The following is a 26,279-nucleotide window of genomic DNA, read 5'->3' on the forward strand; positions in this document are numbered from 1 at the left end:
AAAAGAAAATTTACATTTTTATCACATATTTCATATAGTAATACTATCAGTTAATTAATAGTATTAATTCGTGATTTTTAAGGGAGAGAAAATATGTGAGTTTTAACTTTTAAGATAACATGGAGAGAGGTGAAAATTTGTACAAATAATCTAACAAGAATTGGTAAAGGATGAAATTTGAAAAAGAAGTGGTATAGAGAGAGAGAGGAATGTTTAAGAAAAATAAGATAATTTAGTCATTTGAGATATAACTTAATTAAAGAAGATATAAGTTAAATTTAAGGGTAAAATGATTAAAAAAAATTGGTGACACATCAAAACCATTAGTATGAGGTGTCAGTCATATAATAGAGAAGGATTAGGGTAAAATTTTCAATTACATAAGCAACAAGATTTAAATATTTGGACAGAAGCTGCTCTACGGCACTGACATAGGAGACGTTATCATATGATCTCATGAGAGTAAACAAATTCAAGGTCAGCATGATAAATTTTTGAATTGAATTGCACTAGATGTTTCATCATTGACAGATTATACAAAAGATTTATTACAATTCACTAACCAAGTATCTGTTTCTTGGGTTGTACAAAAATTGCCATAACATTACCTAAAATGGTACAACACAACAAACATTTTCCCCCCTTCGAATTTATCTCGTTTGGTGTGAATTAGCCCGAGTTCTTCCAATTTTGCCGTTCGTAGCACTGGACGAGAAAAGCCGCCAACAAAGAAATCACCATTCCAAAAAGAGCAACGGATATGTACTTGAAATTTAGCTGACTTGCTTCTATGTTCCTCACAGGCTCGAGCTTGGAGGTGGAAATGGAATGCTCCATCTTGATCTCACTTGTTAATAATGAATCTCCAGGATCATTTCCAATCTAAATAAATAAATAAACATATAGTTGGAAGAAAGATTGGATCATCTGATATCTTAGTTGTTGCAGAGGGAACAAGTTCAGCGAAAAAGAACCATCCTACTCAAGATAGGAACCTCGAAAGTTAAAATCTTAGTTGTGCTTTGACTTTTGGTACACCACCACAACACAAGCAACAAGCAACAAGCAACAGTTCTTTAAAATGCAAAAGTGGAACTATGGAATACAAGAATATGCCCCATATGATAGATTTGAGCATATATCGAAATGGACAAGGATACGGGAAGTAAGATAAAATGAATAAAATGACAGATCTAAACCGCGAAGGGCGTAAAATAACTGGAGAAGCCAGTGCACGCGCACTTAGGGTTGCACTTGCATCTGTTCATACCAGAAAAATGGGAGTCCAACAAGGCTGGTTATCCCAAACTCGTAAAAGATAAAATTTGGGGTATTAGCAATAAACAGAATAATGAAACCTGGCCAACAAAAGTAACAGAAGCACTAACCTGATAATCTGTAACTGAAGACCCTGTTATTTTCTCATTACTTTCATTTCCAGAGGTCCCACGATTAAGACTAAAATTGGAGACCTTCAATAATTTTGTGTTGGCAGCAGGATTTTCAACCATATTGAATAAATTGCCCTCATTCATTTGCTTCAAATGCTTATGTACTACCTTTTTCTCTTTTGCCAAAGTTGAAATCTGTAACAATATAACATAATGATAAATGAGCATGGAGGCTTATAAGACTGAAAGCAGAACATTCAGAAATAATGAGGAAACTACTGTCATTCAGTAAGAATGCTCTAAAATTTGCACAGCATCAACTGATTAAATATTTTTCATATAGCTCCTGATTGAAGAGGCTTTTCTTGTCCCAATAATTTAGAAACAAAGTGGGATGAAGGAAGAAATCAGTATTTGGAAGGACACAATGTTGGATACTTCAATTGCTTCTGAACCTTGAGAAGTAAAATAACCAGTAATCTCCTTGGGCTTGTCCGCAATAAGAAAGGCTAGAAGTAGATAAACATCTTTTCATTGAATGGAGTAATCTCCTTGGGCTTGTCCGCAATACGAAAGGCTAGAAGTAGATAAACATTTTTTCATTGCATGGAGGAGTAAAAACGTAGCTATGTTTTTTTCTTGCCTCCATAACTTCTAACGTTGCAGTCTGAAACTAAGTTGCAGATGCCTGATATTCAATTGGAACTGTATCAAGTAGACATGATATGGGATACACTTCCACTGCACTGCAGTCTATGTAGGCAAACCTTACAAAAGAAACTGAAAATTCCACCCCAGGCTGATGGCTTAAGACTATCATTTAAGATCAAATAACTAGAAGGCATAGGTTCGGTGAAAATATCTGGACCACAGGATAAAATCTCATTTAATCCAACAAACCAAAAGCTTGCTGGAGAGTGAGAACGGAGAAACGGTACAAGCAAATGATACAAACCAGAATTTTCTTACTAGTAACTCAGTCAACAACCACCATGATAGAAACAATCAGAATGCTGACCTGCTTGTGAAGACGTTCTCTTTCAAGAGCCAACTGCAAAACTAAATCAGCAATGACTTTAGTATACATCCTAACATCTATTACAGTCTCCTTCTTTGCGTCATCAGCCTGATGCAAAGATGTTTCCAAGTGTTCCACTCTACCTCTTAGAAAATTAACTTCTCCAACAAGTTCAGCATTGGACTCTGACAAGGTGATGCACTTATCTTCAACGCTCTCAGTCTGACTTTCGGCCTTTGAAACCTTTGATTTAAGATCCTTTATCAAATCTTCCATATCCTCGATAGTGCAATTTAGCATATTTTGCTTCTCTTCACTAGCTTCAGCAGATGCCTCTGAATGCAGTCGCTTAATTTCGGAATCTTTTAACTGCCTCTCTAGTTGCTCCACCCTCTCAGTTGCATCAGAAATGTCACTTTTCAAGCGACTCAGGTCATTATTAAGCTCCATATTAGACTCTCTAAGCAATTTACACTCAGATTCGGAACTCTCAACCCACTTTTCAGCTTCAGCGACTTTTTCCATCGTTTCATCACTTATATTTTCTCTGTCATAAATCTTTGAGGAAGATTCTTCATTTTGCTCTAAAGTATCCTCAAAAGAGTGCAGTTGAGCCTCATATTCGCTCAGTTTCTGCTTTAGTAAATAAACCTTTTCCAAAAGTTCACGCCTGGAACGCTCAGAGTGCACTAAAGCAAGGTCTTTTTCTTGCAGTTTTTCATTTAAACCTTTACACTGAAATATCAATTCTCCTTCTCTCTGAATATATCCATCTAAATTAAACTGTGCCATCTGAATTGTTCCAACTAGCTCATTCAAAATCCCCAACAAAATTTCTGAATTATTTTCTGCCTCAAATAGTCTTTCCCAAATAATTTCAGCTTCTTCTTCAATACTGATGACTTCTTGTTGTAGCCTAAATTTTAAATCTTCCTCAATTTGTCTAGCCTCAGTCAGCTTCTTCTCCAAATCCATTTCGCGAGCCAAAGACTTCTCCAGCATTCTCAAAATATGCCTCTGCTGCTCTGAAGTCTGCATTCTAATCTTTGTATTCAAATTAGAGAGGTCGCCATTTTCCAGACCTGCAAACTCCTTGTCATATTTTGCTGCCAACAGTACTAGAGACTGTTAGATTGTTATAAATGAAAATCACTCCCCAAGAAAATGCAATTACAGAAGACACTTAATCAGGACTGATGTACTCGGGGATGCAACCAGGAACCTGAACAACAAAGAACCAAAATTTTCCCTATATTTATAATCCAGGCTGAAATCCCAGTAAATATTGCAACATAAACTAATTATCGAGCAGCAAATTTGAATCCCATGTTCGAAAGTTATGAAAGGAGGGGGAAAATAGAAAGAAAATGGAGAAAATTATGAACATACATTTTTCATCTTCAGAGGTAGTTAACAAGATCCTCTGGAAGTTGGCAGATTGCAATTTCATGTCTGATACCTGTTCAAATGACCGCTTCAGAGATTCCTCACAACCTTGCATCTTTTCTTCCATTTCCCTAAAACCATCACCAAGCTGCTTGAATGATGATATGACCTTTCCGGAAGTAACAACATCAGTTTGAAGATCCAATAGAAAATTATCCAGTTCTCTGATCTCAGAGTCCAAAAACCCATATAAAAGGTCAAATTGAAATGCTTTCTCAACTGAGCCTTCCAGTGTACGCTCCCCCTCCAAAGCAAAAGCTTCAAAATCATTTTCCCTTGAAGCCACATGCATCACAAGTATATCCAAATTAACCAGCTTTTCAGAGCAACATGCTAAATCTAATTCAACCCTTGTTAAAGATTTTGCTACGCTATCTAGCTCTTCAATGATGTCTCCACGAGATGAAACAACTTCAAGTGAATCCACATTATTTGATTCAGCTTCCATTTCACCAGAACCTACATTATCGACAGCAGTAGATTCATCTTGAATGGTGTCGGAACCCATTTCAAGTCTTCAAATCAGCTTGCATTAAAGTTTAGATCCTGAAAATTAGAGCTTATATATCTTTTTAAACAAAGGCGAAATATATCAACATATCAATCATAATGAGGAGTCATGTAGAGTTGATAAGACCCTTAAAGAAAACTGTTTGAAGTTCAGCAAAGTTTCCACTCACACTGTCTTAAATAGATTGGGTTCCGTTTAAAATCAAATACTAATATAAACTACTCGGGTTTCATTTTGCACAAAGAGGCTTGCCTGTACTTTGCTTTTGTGTTGGATAGTTTCATTGGTGACTGGTGAATATACAGACTAAAAGCTTTAGGAAATAATTGGAGTAAGAATTACCCTGTGTTGCTCATGGTTAAAGTTACACGAATGCTGGCCGATCCAGCTTCTACACCGTAAAAGATGAAACCGAGTAAGAAGCAAGATAAGTAGGTGAAATAAAGAAAATCAAAAATATAAACTATGTACGAGGAAGAAGTGAACGGAGAGATAATGTGATCATCATCACTTAGCTATACAATCAGATTTTTTTTTTCACATATTTTCACAACCAACATCAACCCCCTAAATCTTGACGCAAAATCCTGGCAACTGTCAAATGAAACTAGTAGCCTGAGCAGAGCACGGTGTCAACATGTGAAAGTCCTTCTAGAAAAGTTCAAAATCTTTTCATAATTTCTCTAACAAAGAAAGTTCAATCCCAAAAAATACAGCCAGTCACCCCTGAGTCCATCAACCTCACCACCAGACACCAGATTGGGTCTGCCCTAACTTTTCACCAATCAAAAAACCTTCAACAGGGAGTCCCGAATCCATCTCAAGTTCTTTCAAACACACACTTGAGTCCACAACATGACAAAAGTAGCATTCACATCTCCCCCACAAAACTCAAATCCATCCTCAGTCTCCTTTACTAATTTCATGGTTCCGTCCGCCATCAAGATCATCCCAATCCATAATTCTTAAGCCCTTCATTAACTAACGTATAATCAAATATCAATATATCTGTTACTATTTTCCATTTGATAAATGATAACCGACGACGCCAAGAAAAGATCAGCAATCGAATTGCACTTGCCTATGCACAGTCACGACAAAACCAGCGAAATTCAAACCTCAAAATGGGGGAAAAATCACTTCACATGTTGGAGAACAGAAACGAGATCATTTGTGGATGTGATCTAAAATGTCATGCAAGAAAATAGATCGAAAAAAAATCACATTTTTAAGAAGAAACATACCGTTTGGAATGTCGCAGGTTCCAGACCCTACGTGGAACTAAGTTCTTTAATTCACCATTGATAATTTCACATGAAAATTGCAAGTTTGATCCCATATTTTTTGTTTTTTGTTATTTAAGCCTCCTATATTTATAAATTTCAATCTTCATATTTTTTATTTATTTTTAATACATTTAGTATTGTTTTGTGAATATTAATATAACGTCATGTTATCATGTCGATATCATAATCAATTTCATGTCAAAAAACTTAAATTTTTAAAAATAAAATAAAAGAGAGACTAAATTTGAAATTAAAAAAAAAACAAAAACAAAATCACAAATAATTAAAAATATTGAACCAAAATTATAATTTCACATAAATTTACCGACTTGGTCATCACGTGATGTCAAGTGACCCATTTCTTGTGGCACGTGGAGCCAAACTGCGGACTGCTGCCCCACTTTCGATGTCGGGTTGGGCTTAGGATTAACATCATTTGGGCCATCAGATATAGATCCACTAAATTTAATAACATCATCGGCTATCTAAAATAATTTTATTGATTTAATTTAATACTAATGCAATATGTCACGTGGGGCACGGCACTGTTTGGATGATGAAATATTAAAATATGCATGACATAGAAAATAACAAACTGAAATACATAGATATGTTACTTAATGTAAGCTCGAGCCATGAAATAATAATATATAATCAATTAATATCTTATTATTCACACGAAAAAAAACGTTTCAAACCAAAACTTGACATTGTTTATTTTTTCAAATTTCAACCCGGCTTCGAGAGTCCCATTAAAACAATAAATAGAAATTAAAAACCAGAAAAATAAATTCAACTCTACATTTCTAAACAACAATTTAAAATCTAAAACCTGAAACAATTTCAATTGAGCCTCTCTATGGAAACACCATTATATAAAAATAAACCAAAAAAAAAGGGAAAGAAAAACTATAGACTACAAGTAGATTTAACAAGTGACCAGAGTTGAACTTACAACCCCTCCACCCTCAAATCTTCGTTCCCACAGGCTTGAAACAGTCGATATTACACAAAACAGCCGATTTCATCATATCTCCAAAGCTGCCACAAATTCAATTCCAACGGTCAATTGAAAAACAAAATTGGTAATCACAAAACATGCATTTGTACACAGGGGAGGAGGATCCAACATGGAAGAATGGGCACTCGCCCAGCCTGGTTTAATTTTTATTTTTTACGAGGGCTTTTTATAGAAATATAAATCTTCTCTTAATAAAAGAAATAAACCCTTTAGGCTTCGCTCGCCCAGTCACTAAGTTTTTGGGTCCGCCGTTGTTTGTACGAGCATATAACTGAAGAAAATTTGACAGATACATATTGAGACTAACCGATCTATGCTGTTCCGTGCTCTCTCTGGCTGTTCTGCGTTATTATTCGGTTTCTCAGGATAATCTGCAGTTTTTCGCGATCTTTCTCTCTTGTCAGTGCTTGCTCTAGACTTATCTCTTCGATCTATGCTCACTCGAGGATTCTCTCTGTCATCTGCGCTTGATTTCGACTTCTCTCTCTGGTCTAAGCTTGGTCTGGGTCTGCAATCTGTGCTGTTTCGATCAATGTCCATCCGATCCACAGATGAAAAGGATCCGTTCCTCGTATGTCCAGATTTCTCGATAGCTGAGATGAACTTCTTCAAATGCTTGATATATTCTGGGTAGAGCTCAAGGTCACAATGGTTGCCACCTTTAACCCATAATGGCTCGTACTTGTCTCTACAAAGCTCCCATAGCTGTTTACCATGGGAGCAATCTACTACATCATCTGCCGTACCCTGCAACATTTAAAAACATCATGGACTCTTAGAAAACAATTCAATAGCAGATAGTATAATACTAAAGCTTCAACAAAACTTCCAGCTATCATGAATATTGAGTCCGGATATTGAGTATGACAATGCAGCTTCCCAAACATGGTAAATTAACTCAGTTTACAAAATAGAATTCAGAAAAAAAGTAGCAATAGTATCACAGTGGGAGAACAAATTCGACAGCCAAAAAAGTTTACAGTCTGAAATAGATGCAACATCCAAAGGCATACAATACAGGTTGAATCATCAAACCATCCAAGTGTTCTCAATTGCAGAAATACTGATTGCAGATGCTATTTTTCAAAAACTATACAGTATCAATGGAAATTTTCTATCTGTAGAATGCGTGTATATCTATTCAATCACTATTAACTACTTTCAACAACTGAATGTACAGAATAAATCCCTCTACCAGCTTGCCAGTATTAACGATCATTAGAAGCTCTTTTACAACCCTCTGAAGCATATAAAAACTTACATGAATAAGCAATACAGGACATTGGACTAATGGGATTTTGTCGATATTCTGTGCCACAAGATAGAACAACATTAGTAAATGGAGAATTCATCCATACAGTACAATGAATAAAAGAAACGTGATACATTACTTGTATGAAATTAGATCGACCTTATAAATGTCAAACCAATATGTTCGCTTCACGGGATACATAACTCGCAGTCCTGAGAGTATAGCGCTGTGAAGCACGACCGCTCTTAATCTAGACAAACGAGACGCCAAATCTAAAGTTGGTCCACTGCCAACAGACTGACCGTACAATATTATATCCTCTTCCTTCACACCATAAATTTCTTGAAGGCATTCATATGCAGCTTCTATGTCCGCATAAGTGTTTTGCTCACTTGGCTTTGAAAATAAAGAACAAACAAAAAGAAGTTAATAATTTCCATTAAAAATTTGCCACGGCTATTGAATTCGTTCCCCGTCACTCATACCTTCCCGGTGGACTGTCCATAGCCTGAACAATCATACCTGCCAAAAAGAAATTAATATTTAGAAGTTGGCACAGTGAATTCAAACTTTCGCATGCACAGTTATGCTGGTTGGTTATTATTTTGTGGTCTACATGGGGTTTACAAAATTTGATGACAAGATTGAGAACTCTAAGACAGAATAGAGCCGAATACTTATCTTGTATGTGTTAAATTCTGGTTGAGGTAAACAGAAAACTGAAGACCTTCCAATAAAAGGAGGCAAAAAATTACTTCTACTAAGACAACTAGAGTAAACCATAGCTCTTTCTTGTCTACTGAGAGGGGATGCCTCTAAACTAAAAAAATTGAAATTTCAAGCCTAATTTATTTTTAAAAATCGAAGTTTCGCTCCCCCAAATACATGGCATCTGTATCCACTGGGCTTGTTTCAACCCACTCCCTCAATTACTATCGTTTAACGAAGTAAATATTTTCAAAACATGTTCGAGTAAAAAACTGAAGCAGAAGTAACATTCAACTTAGCCCATCGCATCATTCAGAATCTACAAATTCACCCGCCTTCCTGAGTATTCATATTCCACCACATGAAACCATGCATTAACAAAAAATGAATTTATACTTTTCCATCCAACTGCGCCAATCTCGTATATAAAAATGCAGAAACAAAACTTATACATTTATCGAAAAAAAACTGCGAATTTTGAAAATACCCCATCAAATTCACCCGGAGGTGAATGCTAAGCTCACTAAAGAGGTCATACATCTGCCCTAGATCAGCGGCGTTTCCGTGGGAGTACAACAACGTGAGCTTCGCCGTCGGGTTCTTCACGTAAACTACCACAATCTCCGTCCCCCTCTTCGATTTAACTTTCAGAACGTCAACATTTTCCTTTTCCGCCACCTCCGTCATCCGAAGCTTCCCCGTCGCCTCCTCCACCGTCACCGCATACGAAGGTGGATTCGGCGGAAAAAAACGCAAACTTCGCCGCCATCGACGACGTCACCGCCCCCATTTACACAAATATGCACCAATAAATTAAGTAAAAACAACAATTAAAAACCTGAAAAATAATCGTTCTCACTCAAATTAGAAAGCTACGGATGCGTACAGGTGATTGGATTGAAGATTCATTTCCAACAATCTAGATTTGTCCGTTATGAATTTGGGAAAATTTTCGAAGATATATTAATCTTAAATATAATCTTTAAAATCTGCTTCTGAAAAAACCAAACAAAAAAAAAAACAAAAAAAACAAAACAAAAGAAGATAGGGGGAAGAACTGAGGAGATATCCCCGGAGATGGTAGCACGTGTGGGGTAACATGCTGCTGGAGGGCTGTGTTTAATTGCTCGAATTCAAAATTTCAATTTATAGCATTCTTTTTTTTTTTAAAAAAAAAGATGCATTTTAAAATAAGATCTTAATAATAAATACGAGTAATCTATTTTTTTTTTAAAAAAAAAAAAAATATGTATCTAAACCTGTAGAGATTCTCGACCTAAAATAAAGCTTCAACTTCGGATTTATTGCAAATATCTTGAACTGTCCTATCCAATAACTTGAAAAATATACATACAAGTTTACGCCTTATCATCAAATTCTCAAGTTTAAGATTTGACCTCGAATTTGAGACTAAATCTAACAAATTTTTCTCCAACAAAAAATAATATATACATATGAACCACGTTTGACAAAATAAATAGAAAATAGGAACATCTCAAATCAAGTCATGCCAATTTCTTTTGTTTTTTTCAATAATTTTGTTCAACCACCTTAACTAATTCAGGCAGTTTTTCCATTGTTCTGATTCCTAAGTAGAACAATACCCTAAACTAGAGTCATTCCATTGTCTTAAGAGCCTAATACACACAATCTAGATTACATCGAAATTGATGGCGTGGATCGTTAAAATATCCCATCTAGAGGATTCATCGAACCATACTCAAGCACGCTTGATCGATCGATCAATCTGAATTGGCACCAACCCGGTTCAAATACAACTTGTTGGTTGTCTATGATCATACATCACGCGTTCAACCAAGAACAAATCCATGCCTCCCAGAATCACCACAAAGCATCATGTTTAAACAAAAGGACAATCTTGTCACCTTTCTCCTCCTTCTAGCTCCTCTTGATCCTCGATCTGTGCATCTTCTTTGCTGCTTACTTCTACTCCTCCCTCGGGACTCTCACCACCGCCACTCTGCCGGAAAAGAAGCCCAGTGGCGGTCGAGTCTGAATCATCTTTTTCGAGATATTCATCATCTTCCTTGTCCATTGATCGAGAAGGCGCATCTCCATCCATCCAGGATGGACAATGGTGCATAGCTCCAAGAGCATCGTGTAGCTGCGAACGAGCTGAAGGGCTTGAAGCATGGGACGACCCTTCAGCTGGGTTGTTTTGCAAGCACGAGCACTCGGGAACAGGGAAGGACAAAAACGACGAGGTTTTCGATCTAGCGGATTCCTGAATCAGCCCGTCGATTAAATTTCTTCTCATATGTCTTCGTACCGATGTTATCCAGGTGTGGTTGGCTCGGTAAAAGTGGTCCCGGATCTCATCTAAAAGCTTCGCGATTTCTTTCCTACACCGCGACAAGAAAAACATAATAAGACGGCGTCCAGCATCAGGGGCAAATCCAATAAATCAGCAGAGCGGGGTAACCGAGACAACTCAAAAGGATTTTGGGGTTTGAAACTTCCAATTTGGAAAAAAAGAAGAAGAAGAAGAAGAAGAAACGAACACACATAATTTAAAAACTTTTATCTGATGTGGCGTGGTGCTATGGTGTCACGAAAATCACCTGTCTAAGTGAAAAGTTTTGGAGGCAGCAAACTGATAGAGCCTGTGCCCCATAACCAAGCTAGCAAAATTTGGGTTTCCTTTACCATCACGATAAAATCCTGCAATAAATACATCTGCTTCTAGACAGATCGTGTAGTCTATCGCCTCCCATAGCAATTTATGTGCATTGATCCTCAACTCGATAACCGTACTCTCCGGTTCATTATCGCTCTCAGATACCCAACCCCACCAACCTTCAATGTTGTAAGGATATTTCGGTCGAGCTGGTGGTGGAGGGAGCGGACGTGGTCGGGGCCCTGAATTTTTCCAGTCATCGGGCTTCTGTTCGACTTTCACTGGAGGTGATTTAGTCTTAGGAGCTTTGTCCACCAGATTAGCTTCCCCGCCATACATTTTATTTAGCTCCCACGGCACGCTCAAGGAAGTCCGGTCGACAACATTTTCAAACATCGCATGAAAGGGAATCAGTTTCTTCTGCCCACCAAAGACCTCGCCACCAGAAACATAGATTATTGTATCCCATGGGTAGCCATACGCTCGGAGAAGTATACCAACCTGTAGAAAAATATTTTTAATAATCATAACCAGTCTCAAAAGATGAAAATAACAGATTATATTAATGAAATATACCTCCTCAGGCATAAGTGGACATAGACCGTTACGAAACTGCGCAGCTGAATCTACAGAAAGGTTCCCTCTGACAATTCCCCGCTTTAGCATCCAGGCTCGCTTATGTTGGATAAGTTCAGTATGCACATCCTAAATAGGAACAGTAGGCAAAACAAAGACAAATGTTTTGAAAACCTTAGCGAACTGACAAAAAAATAATACAGAAGCTAACACTGGCAGGCAAAAGGTTTAACTATAAAGATACCTGAAAGAGCTCAGCACAGCCATGATATGCTAGAGCATCCCTAGTCATCTCTGGATCATAGGCTATAAATGGACGCCCAGAAGCTCGCAACCTGTACAGAATCTTTGTGGCAAGTTCCTGAACCTCCTCTCTGAACCTTAAAGCATGATACGCAACCCTACACCTCAGCCTTTGATATTCTTCTAGGTGTGAAGGAAGTACCGCCTAAGCCATACAAGATCATATCACAAAGAAATATTGGTCTAAGCATGATATGCCGTCGCCGCCATAATTAAAAAGGATAGCTGTGTGCAACAAAAGATTACACGTTCTAGTGTTTACCTGCAAGCACCCACCATCCGGTACAACGAGCTCGACAACTGAGTGCATATTCAACACTGGAAGAACATGGTGGAGATAGAAATATGGAGATGCTGACTTGGAGACTTTGAAAGATGGGATCTTCTTCTTTCTTCTCGCGCCTTTAAGATCCTTTGGTAGTGTTTTGACGACCTTAACATCCTCTGCTAAAGCCACCATAAACTGATCCTCGTTATAGAGGTAAGCGAAACTCTTAAACTGCGTGCTGCATAACATTAATGAGCATCGAGTTAACCAATCTTTTGTGCAGCAGAAACATGTCTTAAAGTTGAAAAGAAACCAACCTGATTCCTTTGCTACTTGTGGTGGATTGTATCTCAGGAATAACTAGAGTGGCATTGAGAAGCCGGGCAACAACAACAACATCACAAATCTGCAGAAAAGTAAGTTATTGCAAAGAATTCTTCTTTATAAAAAGAATGACAAAAAAACGAAGCCAGAAGGATGAGGAAGTGTTCAATAGTAACACTCACGGAGTTTTTTATTTCATGAAAACCACCTTGTATCCTCACAAATAAAAATCCGTTGCTAGTTACAGGAGCTGCAACATATCGGATCTCATTAAGTAATAAACAAGATAATTGGGACGAAAACATAAAGATTTCTTTATTTCTTTTTAATATTTTCATAAACCAACAAGACGGAATTGCCATCAATCTACCTCAACTCATCAAGTAAGTTCCGAACATCAAATGCTAAATCAACTGTAAAAGAAATAAATCTTACCTACATAGTGTCCTCTTGGATTAGCATAAGGATGTATCGAATCAAAAGGCCTGACTGGACCCCAAAGTCTTCTATAAAACGCAGTCTGAAAAATGGCGAAACTTCCATAAAACCACGAAACAAAATAAAAAGAATCCTTAATTATACCTATAAAGGTACGGAAATCCACAAAACAAAAAAATAGAAAGCGTAAATTACATTGGGGGATCTAAAACTAAACTTAAGAGTAACTCAAAAGGATACTAATTAGCAATTATACCAGCAGATTGGCCCCACTAAACAACATGTTAGAAAAATATTATTCGCAAAACCCACCCCATTTCCCTAAAAAGTTCCTCGAATTTTCGCAATTCAATAAACCAAAATCTTCTCTCTACAAGAAAAGCATAATTCAGTGACACAGTATCAGCAAACTCGAGACCCACATACCATTACACAAACTCAAATCCTAGATTTGAACAGCGCAAAACAAATCACACCAGAAAACACAGGAAATTACACGGAAAGTTTGGATCTTTATCATATTACATCGCTGGAAAAATCTGCATTCTCTAAGATGGGCCTCCAAGAAAAGATGGTGATTGAAGACTGGTACTCAGAAGTAGCAACCCCGTAAGTGTATCTCACGAGAAGAAAATGCGCGAAGAGTGAGACAGCAGAAAGAACTAGGCCTATAAGCCCCACCCACTTCAGCCTGGACTTGAAAAACACTCCCTTCTCGCCGCCGCCTTTGGCGGACGAAACCCACCTCATTTCACGCATGCACACACCAGGTGAGAGTGAGAGAGGATGGAGACGCGGTGAGAGTGGTAGTCAAAAGAATTGAAAGGAACGGGTGATGACGCGTGCGAGTAAGATCATTGCTCGGATTGGGGAAACACTTCAGACACAGATTTGTTTGTTGTATATGGGGTTGTCTGCACGGCTGGATTCTGCGCACTTAGTCACATGTATGTATAAGTTCTGGAAAATCACATGTTTTTTTAGTAATATAATAAATTGATGTTTTGTTAACTTACTAAACAAATCATTTCAATATAAAAATTAAACTCAAAATTTCCCATCAAAACAATATTTTGCTATTGCTCCCTTATTTTATGCAAATGGAAACTCGCAATGAATATTTCTTTGGAATTTACATGCCGGTTATAAAATAAAACACGACGTCTTAAAAAATAAAAATAAAATGAAACCATAGTTTTAAAATTTGTGACCAAAATAAGAGTTGAAAGAAGAGATATGTTTTTGACCAAATAAAAAAATCGTGACAATTTATAAACTTACCTTTTATTATAAGAACATAGTGTTTCGTTTCAATTGATATATTTGATTGAGAGATAGAGATTTGAAAGATAAATTTGACAGTTGACATCGAACCTCAAGAATATTCGAAATTTAACATAATAATTATTAAAATGACAAAAATTTAATATAAGGTGAACTTAAAATTCACTCGTCAATCCAAGCAAATCAATAAATCAATAAATTTAAAGTTAATCATATATAACCCATAAATCCAAGCACACCATAACATTTATCTACATTTTTTCGCTTTCTGTTTGCTGCGATTTGCCATGTTAAATTTCCACAAGTATCATACACATATATGATATATGTATGAAAAACCCCTTTTATTTATTGAACACGTGAGGGGTATGGGATGGCAGCTCCAATTTAATTTTTTAACTACTCCAGACGAAATAATAGCAGCCTAGAGGTGGCATTTTGCAACTATTTAAGAGACTAAGGTAAAGGTCCAGAATGCAATTGCACGTATAATAAATAAATAAAAGAAGTGAAATAAGTGTACCATCTTAATTTATTTTTTATTAATTTTGTTGTGAGATAGACTTACTAATTTTTATTTATGAGACGAGTCGACAATGTTCATATTTACAATAATAAGTAATCTTTTGACATAAAAAAATATTTTTCATGGATAACCTAAGTAAGAGATCTGTCTTAATCTTTTAAAAGTTTTATTTTAAAAAAAATTTCAAGTCGTTAGTTGGATTTGGTATTATATGATAATAGAGCTTATATATATGATAATTATTTTTATCCGATTTGAGAAAAATAAATTAAAACATCTAAACATAAATTGCCACATATATTTTGAAATAGAATGATTGTCGATTAATTTGGTTAATCCATAAGATCAAAACTAAAACGAGAAGTTTTGGAATATTGACTGCGTATGTCACATACGTATAATGAGAAATAATTGAAATTAGTAATTCAAGATATACTATGTTTGTATATATATTAAACTTTTGTTACATAAAATATGATTTTATATAATAAAAATTATTTTTAAAAAAGCAGACATAAAACTTTGACTAATTTGTTTGATTTTAGAACATGTGGTTTTCAAGAATTTTATTTTTTTTAAAAAATATTTTATAGGAGTGATAAATGTAATTTTCCCTGAATTTTTATGTGAATTTTTATCTAAATTGACACAAAATTTATAATGTTTGAAACTTTCACCGCGTGAGAAATTTGACTCTCGAACAAAACCACAAAGGTGGATGTGCCCAAGTCCACTCTCTAAACCCAACCAATCGGCAAATCTGGCTTCTTCTGCCAATTTCCCAGTGACCACCATTTAAATGTCGCCCCCAAAACCCTGTTTGCCTCTTCAATCGATGTTGTTTCGCTCCCCAAAGAAATCTTTTTCCCCCGCTGTATCAATCAAACCACTCCTCGAGTTATATAATGATTTGTTGTTTGTCAGCTGAACAAGTCAATTGCAGCTGAAAAACAATTGATGGGATTTCCTCTGACATGGGTAATTTCTTCTCTTTGATCGTGTTCCGGGGTTTTCTTCCTCGAGTTGAAATGCAGCCGATATTTGGGTATGTAGAGCGATTCGTTCTTACTTCTTTTGGTGATCCATGTTGTTGTGAAAAACTAATCAAGAACTCCATTTGCAGCTTCAAGATTCTTTGGCCTTTTTCATAGTAAGTAAAAGTGTGGGCTTGTATGGGAGATATTAACGGGTGATCGTGAGTGAAAATTGAGAGCAATTAAAAGAAATGAACACACTAGATTTTACGTGGTTCGGTCGTTGAGACCTACTCCACTGCAGCCAACTGCAAAGGAATATGCCACTATGAAGAATGAATGAAAAGTGTACGATTACAAATGGCTTTCACGTATCTATATACTGACTCCTAACCAACAATTTCTAACTGCTAACTGAATCAACCATCATATAAATATATCCATGCCAAGTGAAAGTTAACCAACCCAACTCTTTTGTGGTTGCCATCATTCCCTTTGAATATAGTGTCTTTATGAGTGTAGATGCAGAGCCAAATGTAACACCTGTTTTGGTGCTGTTTATATTCTACCTGTACTGTTGTTTGTGAAATTTTTGGGAAACCCACTCATCGTTGCTTCGATGATGCCTTCAAAATTCGTTTTTTCTGATGTTTACCTTTTGTACATAAAACGTATATGAGTTAGATTACGTTTCCATTGTGTTTCTTTTTATTGTAGTATCATGTGGATCAATTATTTCTGATTCACTTGACTTATTCGGTTCTTCCTGCTTTAAAAAAAATTGCAGCTTTAGAGTATGGCGATATTATCTATTCCAGGTTTTTGTTATAGTATTATGTAGCTGCTCGAATTCCTAGTATTTATTTCTTGATGGTCATATTTTGCTGAAATCCCAATTTATTGATTATGTTTCATAAAAAAAAGTGATTTGCCACGACGAGCAAGATTCGTCGGTTATCCACGATAAGAAGTCATTGAATTTATTTCTTAGGGTCCTGTGGTGCAAAGTAAATATTTGTTTCATTTTGAATTGATACAATCTTTTAGTTTTGAGTGTTAGAACAAATTAGCGAAAACTTCTGATGGAGTGATCTGGGAACCTATGTATATGTTGCTTTAATTCGTGCTTATTGTTATTGGCTATGTATTTATGTTATATTTTTCATGGTTCATATAAAGTGCATGCATTCATAATTTAGAGGCGGATACAGAGTTCTACGATTCACAAGTTCTGTCTGCAAGTAGCTGATTATATAGATGTATGAATTAAATCAACGTATTATGTTCCAATTTCTCAATTTTTTCTTCTCTTAAAAAGAAAAAAACAAAGCAAGAATGGGACAAGGCAATGCAGAATACAGGAAGAGGAAATATTTTATGTTGTCAGCACCACTTGAACCTCTCCCCTTTTAAACCCAAGTAAAAGCAAAAAAAATATTTTATGTTGGTTTTTTCTTTACATGTGAAATGATGATTCATGAATTAGTGATGGATCAATGTTGTTGAACCATTTGCACTCGGTCCATCTGTAGATTTAACTATTGCAAATTTGCTTGTGTATGCAATAAAAAACCATTTCTTCGTTTGCGAATTATTGTCGTTGAATTTTCCGGTGACATTTTTAGGGTGATCACCTTATTGTGCCGTAACCTATAAAATCATGTCCTGGAGAAAAAAAATTCTGTTGTTGCAACTACGTATAGTGTCTTCTGCTACTGGCAAAATGGAGTTCTTATCCTCTTTAAACTGTTTGGTCTTTAATTGAGTCATGCTTTTTTTTAATGTACAACTACAGTGACCATGGTACTTTTCCTGCAAAATGCTCCTGATTTGTAATACGGTTGAAGGACCATAAAATGGATTTGGTTATAATTGGCATCTCTGTTGGCTTGACTCTGGGCATACTCATTGCAACACTTGTATTCTTTGGCATTTGTTGGTATAAGAAACGTGCTCATTTTCGGCGCTACTCAAATGAACGATCTGTTGCTATCCTTCCTATACGAACTAATGGCTTAGGTACAAGCATGGATTCAAGCGCCTCTATCTCAAATTCTGTAGCTATCCCGGGGTCAGAGTTCCTTGACCGAAAACCTCAACATTTCTGGTGGAATAATCATACCAAATGTCGGTTTGCTTCAGCATCTGGTATTCCAAGATACCATTACAAGTATGTTGTCCAGTTGAATTACTTTTCATACTCATTCACGTTTCGCTTAAATATAAACGTTTTTGGAGGTTCTTTTTCTTGACTGCGTATAATGGCATATTACGATTGCTAAAAGTTGGTGAATTCTGGACGATCAAGTATATCCTGGCTAATCCCACTACAAATTAGAATAAGCTTGGACATATATAATTTTGATATACTATTCAAAGTAAGAGTTGGAGATATTAGGAGTGGAGGGCGTCGGACATTTCCTTATATTATGAAGTTGGCTACAAATATTTTATTTTTGTATTCATCCCACGAATTATATGTTGGGAAGGGTGAAGTGGAGGAGTTTGATGAAAGAGAGGGCGGGAGGGATTTGCTCACTCGCTCGATTATGCTTTTCAATCAGGATACTTTTCACTCTGTAATTTTCTTTCTTGTTTTGGGATTTACGTCACATGTAGCATTCAGTGGAATAATGATTTATGCCCCCTTTCATGTTCAGAGACATTCAAAAGGGAACACAGAATTTCACAACTATTCTTGGCCAGGGTTCATTTGGCCCAGTATATAAAGCCACAATGCCTGCAGGTGAAGTGGTTGCTGTAAAAGTTCTCGCTTCAAATTCCAAACAAGGGGAAAGGGAATTTCACACAGAGGTAGCGGCAAGATCCTTAACTGTTCACCCGGAGATTGAACTATATACTGAATTTCACGTCACTCCTCCAATCAACTACCCTCACTTCACCATATGCATTTATATTTTTAATTAATCACTTGATATTATCCAACAAGAAAGTCCATTGACCCTTGAACAAAGAGATCATTCATTTTCCCATGGAGGGAGTACATTTTAGAACAAATTGAAACGTTGTGGACTAAAACATAAAAACTCCACCTAGTGATAAAGACATATTTGCAATTAGGAAATAGGAAAATTTTAGAACAATATACATTGTGTCCTTCTTAAAACTTTTCAAGTTCAAATAATAGACTCCCAATATGCTGCTACTGTATGAACTGGATCAGCTCCTTAAATGACAGGAATGTTAGTGCTACTGTTTCTCATCCCATTTCATCCTAATGGGAAGGCTTATTTTGCCATTTTGAGCGGATAATATTTTCAGTTCCAAAAAGTATGTGAAGAAAAAAATTATTTGATCATGAAATACTAAAAAAAGTAGGAAAACATAATACCATTTTGGCATTTTTTATTTATCTAAAATAAAATTCTATCAAAAAGAATGCTTGCATATCCATCATTTGAGTATCCAACAATTATTTTTTTCGATTATCGATAAAGGAATTTTGCAAGCGAAGTATCACAAGTCTTTCCACCCACCCCATAGTGTAATAGGAGCATCCGTCGATCAATGACTGAAGAATATGAGCTTTCCACTTACGATCGTTACATTTTTTATTTCAAAAGGTTTCTCATTCAAAGGGCACCTTGGAGAAAAATAAATATAAAAATGGAAGAATTTACTGTGTGGAGTGTATTTTGCCTTTCTTAAAGTTTTTACCTGGTGAGATAAACTGCATCGGATTCACTTTATGTAAATGTTCAATTCAGTTCTTGATGTTATGGTATCTACCTTTTCTCAGGTTTCTTTGCTAGCTAGGCTGCATCACAGAAATTTGGTAAATTTAGTTGGATACTGTGTTGATAAAGGAGAACACATGCTAGTTTATGAGTACATGAGCAACGGAAGTTTGGAAAACCTTATATATGGTCAGTTAATACATATGATCTGGTCTGCTGAATACTATTACTCATAATCACTATTATCTTATAGCATTGCCTTTGCCACTCTCACTCTCTATTTGAATAATAGCCAAGTGGAAGAATAAAACTAGTTGTGTCTTATCATCCATGAATTAGCCAAAGACACACTGAAGAGGATTTGCAAAATTTGAAAGATGTAATAGTTTCCATAATGTCCAACCGCGGTAACGAGTCTTATTGACTTTGATATGGTGTTGTTTGGGGCCATATGAATAATATAAAGAGTCATGTTCATACCTAGATAAATGGACGCAGGTCATGTATCATCTTCTTTTGTATATTTTTATGCTCAACTGGTTTTTGATTATTCACACTTTATTTTTGTTGTAAGAGCGAGAAAAGGAGGCGGTAATGACGACCTTAAATTAACATAAAAAGGTCTGTTCTTTGACTCATTATATGTCGGGTCTGTTCTATCATGACAAATTTTCACTATTTTAAGTCAAATCCTCTGCACAAGTAATCTTATGTTATGCAACGAGTTAAGTAACGTGTTTCTGATCCAGACCATTCACACGCATGATCTATAATGGATTCTAAGCTTGTCATTTGGATACTGTAATTATGTTTTAGTTTCTTATTTACTTTTCATGTACTACGTGTTCCAAATGCAGGAAATTAAAAGCTTTTTAAATAGATTGGCAAACTCCATATATTCCATCAAGAAACTTTTCTGTCTCCTCATCTCTGGTTTCTTTACTTATATTGCTCTTGATGGTGACAACTAATTTTTTTATGCACACAATTTAGGTGAAGACAAACGAGTGTTAAGTTGGGACGATCGACTACAAGTAGCACTAGACGTTTCACATGGGATTGAATATCTTCATGATGGGGTACACCGAACGATATCATACTCAGTTACCTTTTTTACAATTTAGAGAACTTGCCATTTAAAAGGTTTCGGATTTCTTGTTGTGTAACAGGCAGTGCCTCCTGTAATACATCGGGATTTGAAATCAGCTAACATACTGCTGGATTCCTCCATGAGAGCTAAGGTGAATCACAAGTTGCTAGAACGTAGATTTCTCTATAGCAAGATATTGATATTCTGCATCTTGGCTTCCTTCATTAATAGGTTGCTGATTTTGGACTTTCCAAAGAAGAAACCTACGATGGCCATAATTCGGGCCTTAAAGGTACGTATGGGTATATTGATCCCATGTATATATCCACGAACAAGTTCACTACAAAAAGTGATGTATATAGCTTTGGTGTTATCCTTTTCGAGCTCATCACTGCCATCCATCCACACCAAAACTTGATGGAATACATCAATCTTGTAAGACTCTTGTTTCATCCATTTCTCTCAGTTTTATGTGACTCTCGCATTACTTTCTTCTCACAACCTATACTTTGTATTCTAACTTTATGTTTCCGTTTCCTTTCTAAGGCTGCCATGAGCTCAGATGGTGTGGATGAAATTATCGACGCCAATATTACAGATTCGTGTAACACAGAAGAGGTTAGGACTCTTGCGAAAATCGCTCACAGGTGTCTGCATAAAACGCCCCGAAGACGTCCCTCGATCTCAGAAGTTTCACAGGCTATCCTAAAGGTAAAGCAAAGGCGCATTGTCAAAGAAGACACAATGTCATTTGCCAGAGAAGATTTCTCGAGAGCTGTGAGTAGGATAGAGTGTCAGCAACTGGAATTGAACAAAATGGCCAGCATCAGTGAAAGGCTAACATAATGAGGATTGTAAGGAATATGTTGTTTGACAGTTATGAATAAATACGTAAACGGCAATTAAAATAGCAAATTTGTGTTTTATCAGAATTATGTGTTGTGCCAGATGTTACAACATCTTGGACAACATGCAGCGGAATATTAACTTTTCTAACACAGATCGACTTTAAATAAATAAACGGACAAGATTAAATATGCACAAGTATTTACACTTGTGCGGTGCCTTATGACCAAAATTAATCACTAGAAAACCAAAGCGTTTACACAAAAATCTATCACTAGTGATCTCCACGAAAATCAATTTCTTCAATACTTTGAGAAAACAAATGTTTTCTAAAATAACCAACAATAATAAAACTAAAACAAGAAAGCAAAAACGTAAGCCTAAAAGCAAAATAAACGAAACACGATCTTCAGTCAACTTCGTTACGGATGTTGTCTGAAGATGTTGGCAACATTCAAGGCAACACGCGATATCTGCACTCTTCAAAACAACACGATCCTTGACGAGTTATTTCTTTGATATCCTCAGCATGCACAAGTGTGTGTCTGACTATTCTCAATGAAGAAGCCGAGAGGGAGAGAGAGCCCAATGATGTCATTTGTCTCTTATTTATAGATGTAGACTTTTATCTCCACAAGGAAACCTATAATATAAGGAAAGTAAGAGTTTTATTAGAAATAAACTCTATTTAACCATTGATATCATATCTCTATAAATCATTCCAATAAATAACATATCTAGACTACTTTTGAATGATTATCTCCTTCTCTAAGAAAGTCAAAATCACACAAAATAATCTACTCAATCAAATCAACAAGGAAAAATAATTTTAGAGAAATAATTAAAGATCTAGGGAATTATAACAATTAAAGTCGAGAATATTATTTCCCTTCAAGGATGGTTTGGTTTGTGATGTTCTTATTATTTCATTATTTTTGGCGAAACGATATTGGTCATGACTCTTGACGAATGTAAAGTAGGATTATAACCGCTGATAATCAATATAAAAGGTCTTGATATTGGTCATGACTCGTGATGAATGTAAAGTAGGATGATAACTGCTGATAATCCACGTGCAAGGTCTTTGATTTACAGCTTTATGTTTGAAGAGTAGGGCTCTCATTTCCTTTGAACTAATGTGTAAAAATATCTGCAATGATGGAAATGTTGTTCGAAACTGTGGGGGCAATGGTTAATCTCTAGAAGAGGACTAACAGAATTATCATTTTTTTTCATATTCGAGATTATCAAATTTGATTACCACTATCACTTGGATAAAGTGGCATGGACCTCTACCTTCGAGGAAGAGACGTAAGTTTGAATCCCCACGTCTGTGGTTTCTTGCGTTAGACATTAGGTTCATAACAAAAATCTGAAACAACAATGAGCAAAAAATTTACATCAATGATATGTAGCTATTTCAGTCAAATATTGCTAGATAAGGACGAAGATACAAGATTTTATTTCACTTGCTTGCCAAAAATTTTCATGCGTCCCACTAATTCACAGGGTACAATTTGTATATACAAGCTGATAAACAAAAAATGTAAAAGAATCAATAATATCTGTAGAATAACGCACATAAGCTGTGTATGATCAGTGGAACCTTTCTAATCGATCATAAGACATTCATGTGGATTGGCATAGAAGTAGTATTCTTCTTTTGGTTTCTCATAAATGACGACACGCTTCTCTGGTCTTCCCACTCGGTTTTCATGGGATAGTTTAACGGAAGATGAGAATTCGTCCCAGCTCAATTGTCCGTTGTTGTATTGATCGACCAGATCCACCAAAACTTGCCGGTTTAGTAGAATGGTCTTCTTAAAACCAAGAAACCTGGAAGGATTGTAAAAGTCTTACAAACGTAACTATGAAAAAGATGCTATCTAGTCTAGGATTGAGTACTTGTTACTTTTACTAAAACTCATAATTGATTGTAATTGTATAATTTAAATGTTTAAATCTTACCATAATTGAAGGCACAACATTTTGATAGTTGTGACAGTGATTGTCCAACTTAATAAATCAGCTAAAACATAGAAGACATGAAGAATTCATCACATATAAATCACAAGAATATAAATGTACCTGCGATGTCCTTCTACAACTTTAGCCATATTTCCATCATACGTCGGAACAAATATGTCACTCTCCAACGAGACTAGATAATCCAAAGCTGCCATTTGAGATGAATGGTTCCGGAAAAACATTAAGTCGGAGGGTTCCAGCAATGTCTCCTTTTTTACCTATTGGTACAAACTCGATTAGTGGTCAGAAAATGATATTTTAAAGTCCAAATACATGAAAATAGTCATTTCGGGATCAAGCATTAATGGTTCACTACTAACCATGTTAGGAAATGCCTTGACCATACTTCTTAACCTCCTTTCTCCACCATAAATTTCTCCAGCAGCAATATATATCTGAATGTTACCATCAATACCTAGTGCAGTTAGTATCAGAGCAGTTTCTTCCGGTGTCAAAGGGCATAGACCTTCCTTCCTTTTAAGTTCGGGATCTATGGCTTTCTCCTTCCATAAGGGGTTATTATATCTAATTGTTAACCATTTATGCAGTCAGCAAAAGAATATGGTTCAGTTTTTTACATGGAGAGACGGACACGTTCTTACCTCATTGCAGTTAGCTCATTCACTTCCTCAGCGTCACAGCCTCGAGTACATCCAGAAAAAGACAGCATATCCATCTCGTATCTAAGATGGAGAACCAAGAAATGACCATTTTGCCTCAGCATCCTCACGATTTTTCGGCCCAATTCTTCTATCTGGGCAGTGAACTTCAAAGAACTAAAATTCACCCGACACCTTAGCCTCTGAATCTCTAGTGGTAACCCATTATTAGCGAGCCGAGCATCCGTTCTATTCAAGCGAACAACTTTATACTTCTTAAGAAGAGGGAGAATCTGCCAATGGAAATCACAACATGAATTTCATCATCTAAAAATATTCATTCAAGGTACCAACTACAAATTTTCTAAGAAAAACAACCTGAGAGTGGTAGTAAGAAATGTTCGACCAACTAACAGGTGGTAACTCATAGAACATTCCCAGTTCATTTCTTTGTTTAAGCCTAGGGGGAAGCTCTTTAAGTATCCGAACTTCATCCCTCAAAGATGCAATGAAATGATCGACATCAAATATGTCCTGGAAAGAACTAAATGGAGAATATATTTTTAGCAACTAATGAATGGTAGTCTAACGTTAGAACTCAGAGAAAATACCAAATTTCCATCTACCTCGTATCCGCCCAAAATGAGGTTTTATCCAATTCTGGGACAATAAGTGTGACGTTAAGGTATCTTGCAATAGAGACCATATCACATATCTGCAAAGCAAACAAGTAAAAGCAACCGATGATCAAGAAATATCTTTGTACAAAATCGCACCTGATTTTCAAACATCTAGTTATCATTATAATCAACAAGAAACAACTTACAGCTGCTCGCATTTGGTTAAGGCCTCCATTGCAAGAAACAATAAGATATCCATTGTTGTTGTACACCCCTGGAAGCAATACATTCAGATTCACATTAAGAAGAAGAATTACGAAGCAATAAGGTAAATGACATACGAACAATGGACCAAATAAATTACAAGATTCAACATCTAATGTCAAGAACGAACTCACTCTTTGGAGAATAATGAACTTTAGGTTGAACGAACGACATATTGGTCGATAAGCTCATATCATGGGAACTGGAACAAGAAGGCCAGCTTTTCAATAACCTTGGCCCCCAAACCTCTCCTATCGCCACCAGTTGAATGATACATGTCCACAGCAATAATGTAGTGATTAGCCTTATAATCCAGAGCTTCATTCTACAATGAGACACCCCAAAAAACTTGGCATCTTTCACTTTCTCTCCACCCAAAAACTTCATGTTTATATCCCAATGTCCACCTTTCTTTTTTCCATTCTCATCGTTATCCTCCACTTTACACATTTTGATGATACGACCAAAAAAATTCAGGCCAAAGACATGAAATTCCGAAGACCCTTCACAAAAATTTGGTGTCCATGTGCTAATACAGTTCTAAAGAATTAAAACACTACTAGAATATGGTTCAAAATCAAATCTTGAGACTAATTAGAATTATTTTAAGAGAGTGATTACGCAAAACGAGGCGAATCTAAGTCTTTAATTATTATATTATCATTAAATAAAACACATCGAAGCACAGACACAGAAAATCACAATGCTAACTAACGACGATCTAACTTATTTATCTTGAAAACTACTCTTCCCAAACTCTCATTTTCATCAAAACAAGAATACAATGCGAAGCATTCAACTTAACGCCATCACAGAGTTGTTTGTGAATATGAACCAGCAGCGAAAAATGGGAAAACAAAAAAAAAGGTTTGCGGGGTGAACAAGGTGAATGGAGGATGAAAACTGAGAGACTTGAAGACCCTTCTCAAGATTTTGGATTCCCCTAAGACTTCTGGAAGATTTCCACGATTTGAGACTCGGGGAAGAAGGTTAACACAAAGAGTCGAGCGCGCACACAGAGAACAAAAACTTGGTGATCGTAGTTATAGCGTCGGTGTGGAAATTTTTTTCTATGAACATGATGATTAAATTTTTTATTATTTTTGTAAAAGAAAATGGCATTAAAATTTGATTCGCAAATAAATTATTTCATTAAATATTCAATAAAAA

At 36.1% G+C, this 26,279-nt stretch overlaps 4 protein-coding genes and 1 pseudogene across 14 annotated transcripts; 1 reads left to right on the forward strand and 4 right to left on the reverse strand.

The window, feature by feature from the left end:
- Positions 1-484: 484 nt before the first annotated feature.
- Positions 485-5,698, reverse strand: LOC140974414 (WPP domain-interacting tail-anchored protein 1-like). Of its 6 annotated transcripts, none has more exons than XM_073437852.1 (6): positions 5,611-5,698; positions 4,709-4,757; positions 3,799-4,401; positions 2,410-3,515; positions 1,389-1,586; positions 485-882 (listed from the first exon to the last, which is right to left on the reverse strand). In XM_073437852.1, exons 3-6 carry the CDS (start codon positions 4,361-4,363, stop codon positions 670-672), a joined length of 2,082 nt encoding a protein of 693 aa, XP_073293953.1. In that variant the 5' UTR covers positions 4,364-4,401; positions 4,709-4,757; positions 5,611-5,698; the 3' UTR covers positions 485-669. The 6 variants fall into 6 exon arrangements, with proteins under 6 accessions (XP_073293953.1, XP_073293955.1, XP_073293954.1 ...); XM_073437854.1 differs by having other exon boundaries at positions 4,709-4,754; positions 5,611-5,632; XM_073437853.1 differs by lacking the exon at positions 5,611-5,698 and adding an exon at positions 5,448-5,598.
- Positions 5,699-6,406: 708 nt separating this feature from the next.
- Positions 6,407-9,640, reverse strand: LOC140974415 (uncharacterized; annotated as a pseudogene).
- A 511-nt stretch (positions 9,641-10,151) lies between these two features.
- On the reverse strand, positions 10,152-14,087 carry LOC140974413 (O-fucosyltransferase 27-like). 2 transcript variants are annotated; one of them, XM_073437849.1, is made up of 9 exons: positions 13,706-14,087; positions 13,178-13,262; positions 12,925-12,992; positions 12,736-12,824; positions 12,413-12,656; positions 12,092-12,295; positions 11,848-11,976; positions 11,216-11,772; positions 10,152-10,996 (listed from the first exon to the last, which is right to left on the reverse strand). In XM_073437849.1, the coding sequence occupies exons 1-9, from the start codon at positions 13,937-13,939 to the stop codon at positions 10,516-10,518; spliced, it is 2,091 nt and encodes a 696-aa protein (XP_073293950.1). In that variant the 5' UTR covers positions 13,940-14,087; the 3' UTR covers positions 10,152-10,515. The 2 variants fall into 2 exon arrangements, with proteins under 2 accessions (XP_073293950.1, XP_073293951.1); XM_073437850.1 differs by having other exon boundaries at positions 13,677-14,087.
- Positions 14,088-15,672: 1,585 nt separating this feature from the next.
- LOC140974417 (calcium/calmodulin-regulated receptor-like kinase 2) lies at positions 15,673-21,661 on the forward strand. 5 transcript variants are annotated; one of them, XM_073437857.1, is made up of 10 exons: positions 15,673-16,035; positions 16,114-16,312; positions 17,760-18,134; positions 18,454-18,543; positions 18,625-18,778; positions 19,725-19,851; positions 20,656-20,741; positions 20,832-20,903; positions 20,984-21,187; positions 21,299-21,661. In XM_073437857.1, the coding sequence occupies exons 3-10, from the start codon at positions 17,821-17,823 to the stop codon at positions 21,596-21,598; spliced, it is 1,347 nt and encodes a 448-aa protein (XP_073293958.1). In that variant the 5' UTR covers positions 15,673-16,035; positions 16,114-16,312; positions 17,760-17,820; the 3' UTR covers positions 21,599-21,661. The 5 variants fall into 5 exon arrangements, with proteins under 5 accessions (XP_073293958.1, XP_073293960.1, XP_073293959.1 ...); XM_073437859.1 differs by having other exon boundaries at positions 16,114-16,140; XM_073437858.1 differs by lacking the exon at positions 16,114-16,312.
- A 1,376-nt stretch (positions 21,662-23,037) lies between these two features.
- Positions 23,038-26,163, reverse strand: LOC140974418 (rhamnogalacturonan I rhamnosyltransferase 1-like). The gene is made up of 8 exons (XM_073437863.1): positions 25,244-26,163; positions 25,052-25,119; positions 24,852-24,940; positions 24,604-24,769; positions 24,229-24,518; positions 23,947-24,151; positions 23,687-23,844; positions 23,038-23,434 (listed from the first exon to the last, which is right to left on the reverse strand). Exons 1-8 carry the CDS (start codon positions 25,557-25,559, stop codon positions 23,209-23,211), a joined length of 1,518 nt encoding a protein of 505 aa, XP_073293964.1. The 5' UTR covers positions 25,560-26,163; the 3' UTR covers positions 23,038-23,208.
- Positions 26,164-26,279: the final 116 nt, after the last annotated feature.

Source organism: Primulina huaijiensis, chromosome 3 (genome assembly GCF_012295235.1).
Source record: "Primulina huaijiensis isolate GDHJ02 chromosome 3, ASM1229523v2, whole genome shotgun sequence".
NCBI lineage: Eukaryota > Viridiplantae > Streptophyta > Magnoliopsida > Lamiales > Gesneriaceae > Primulina > Primulina huaijiensis.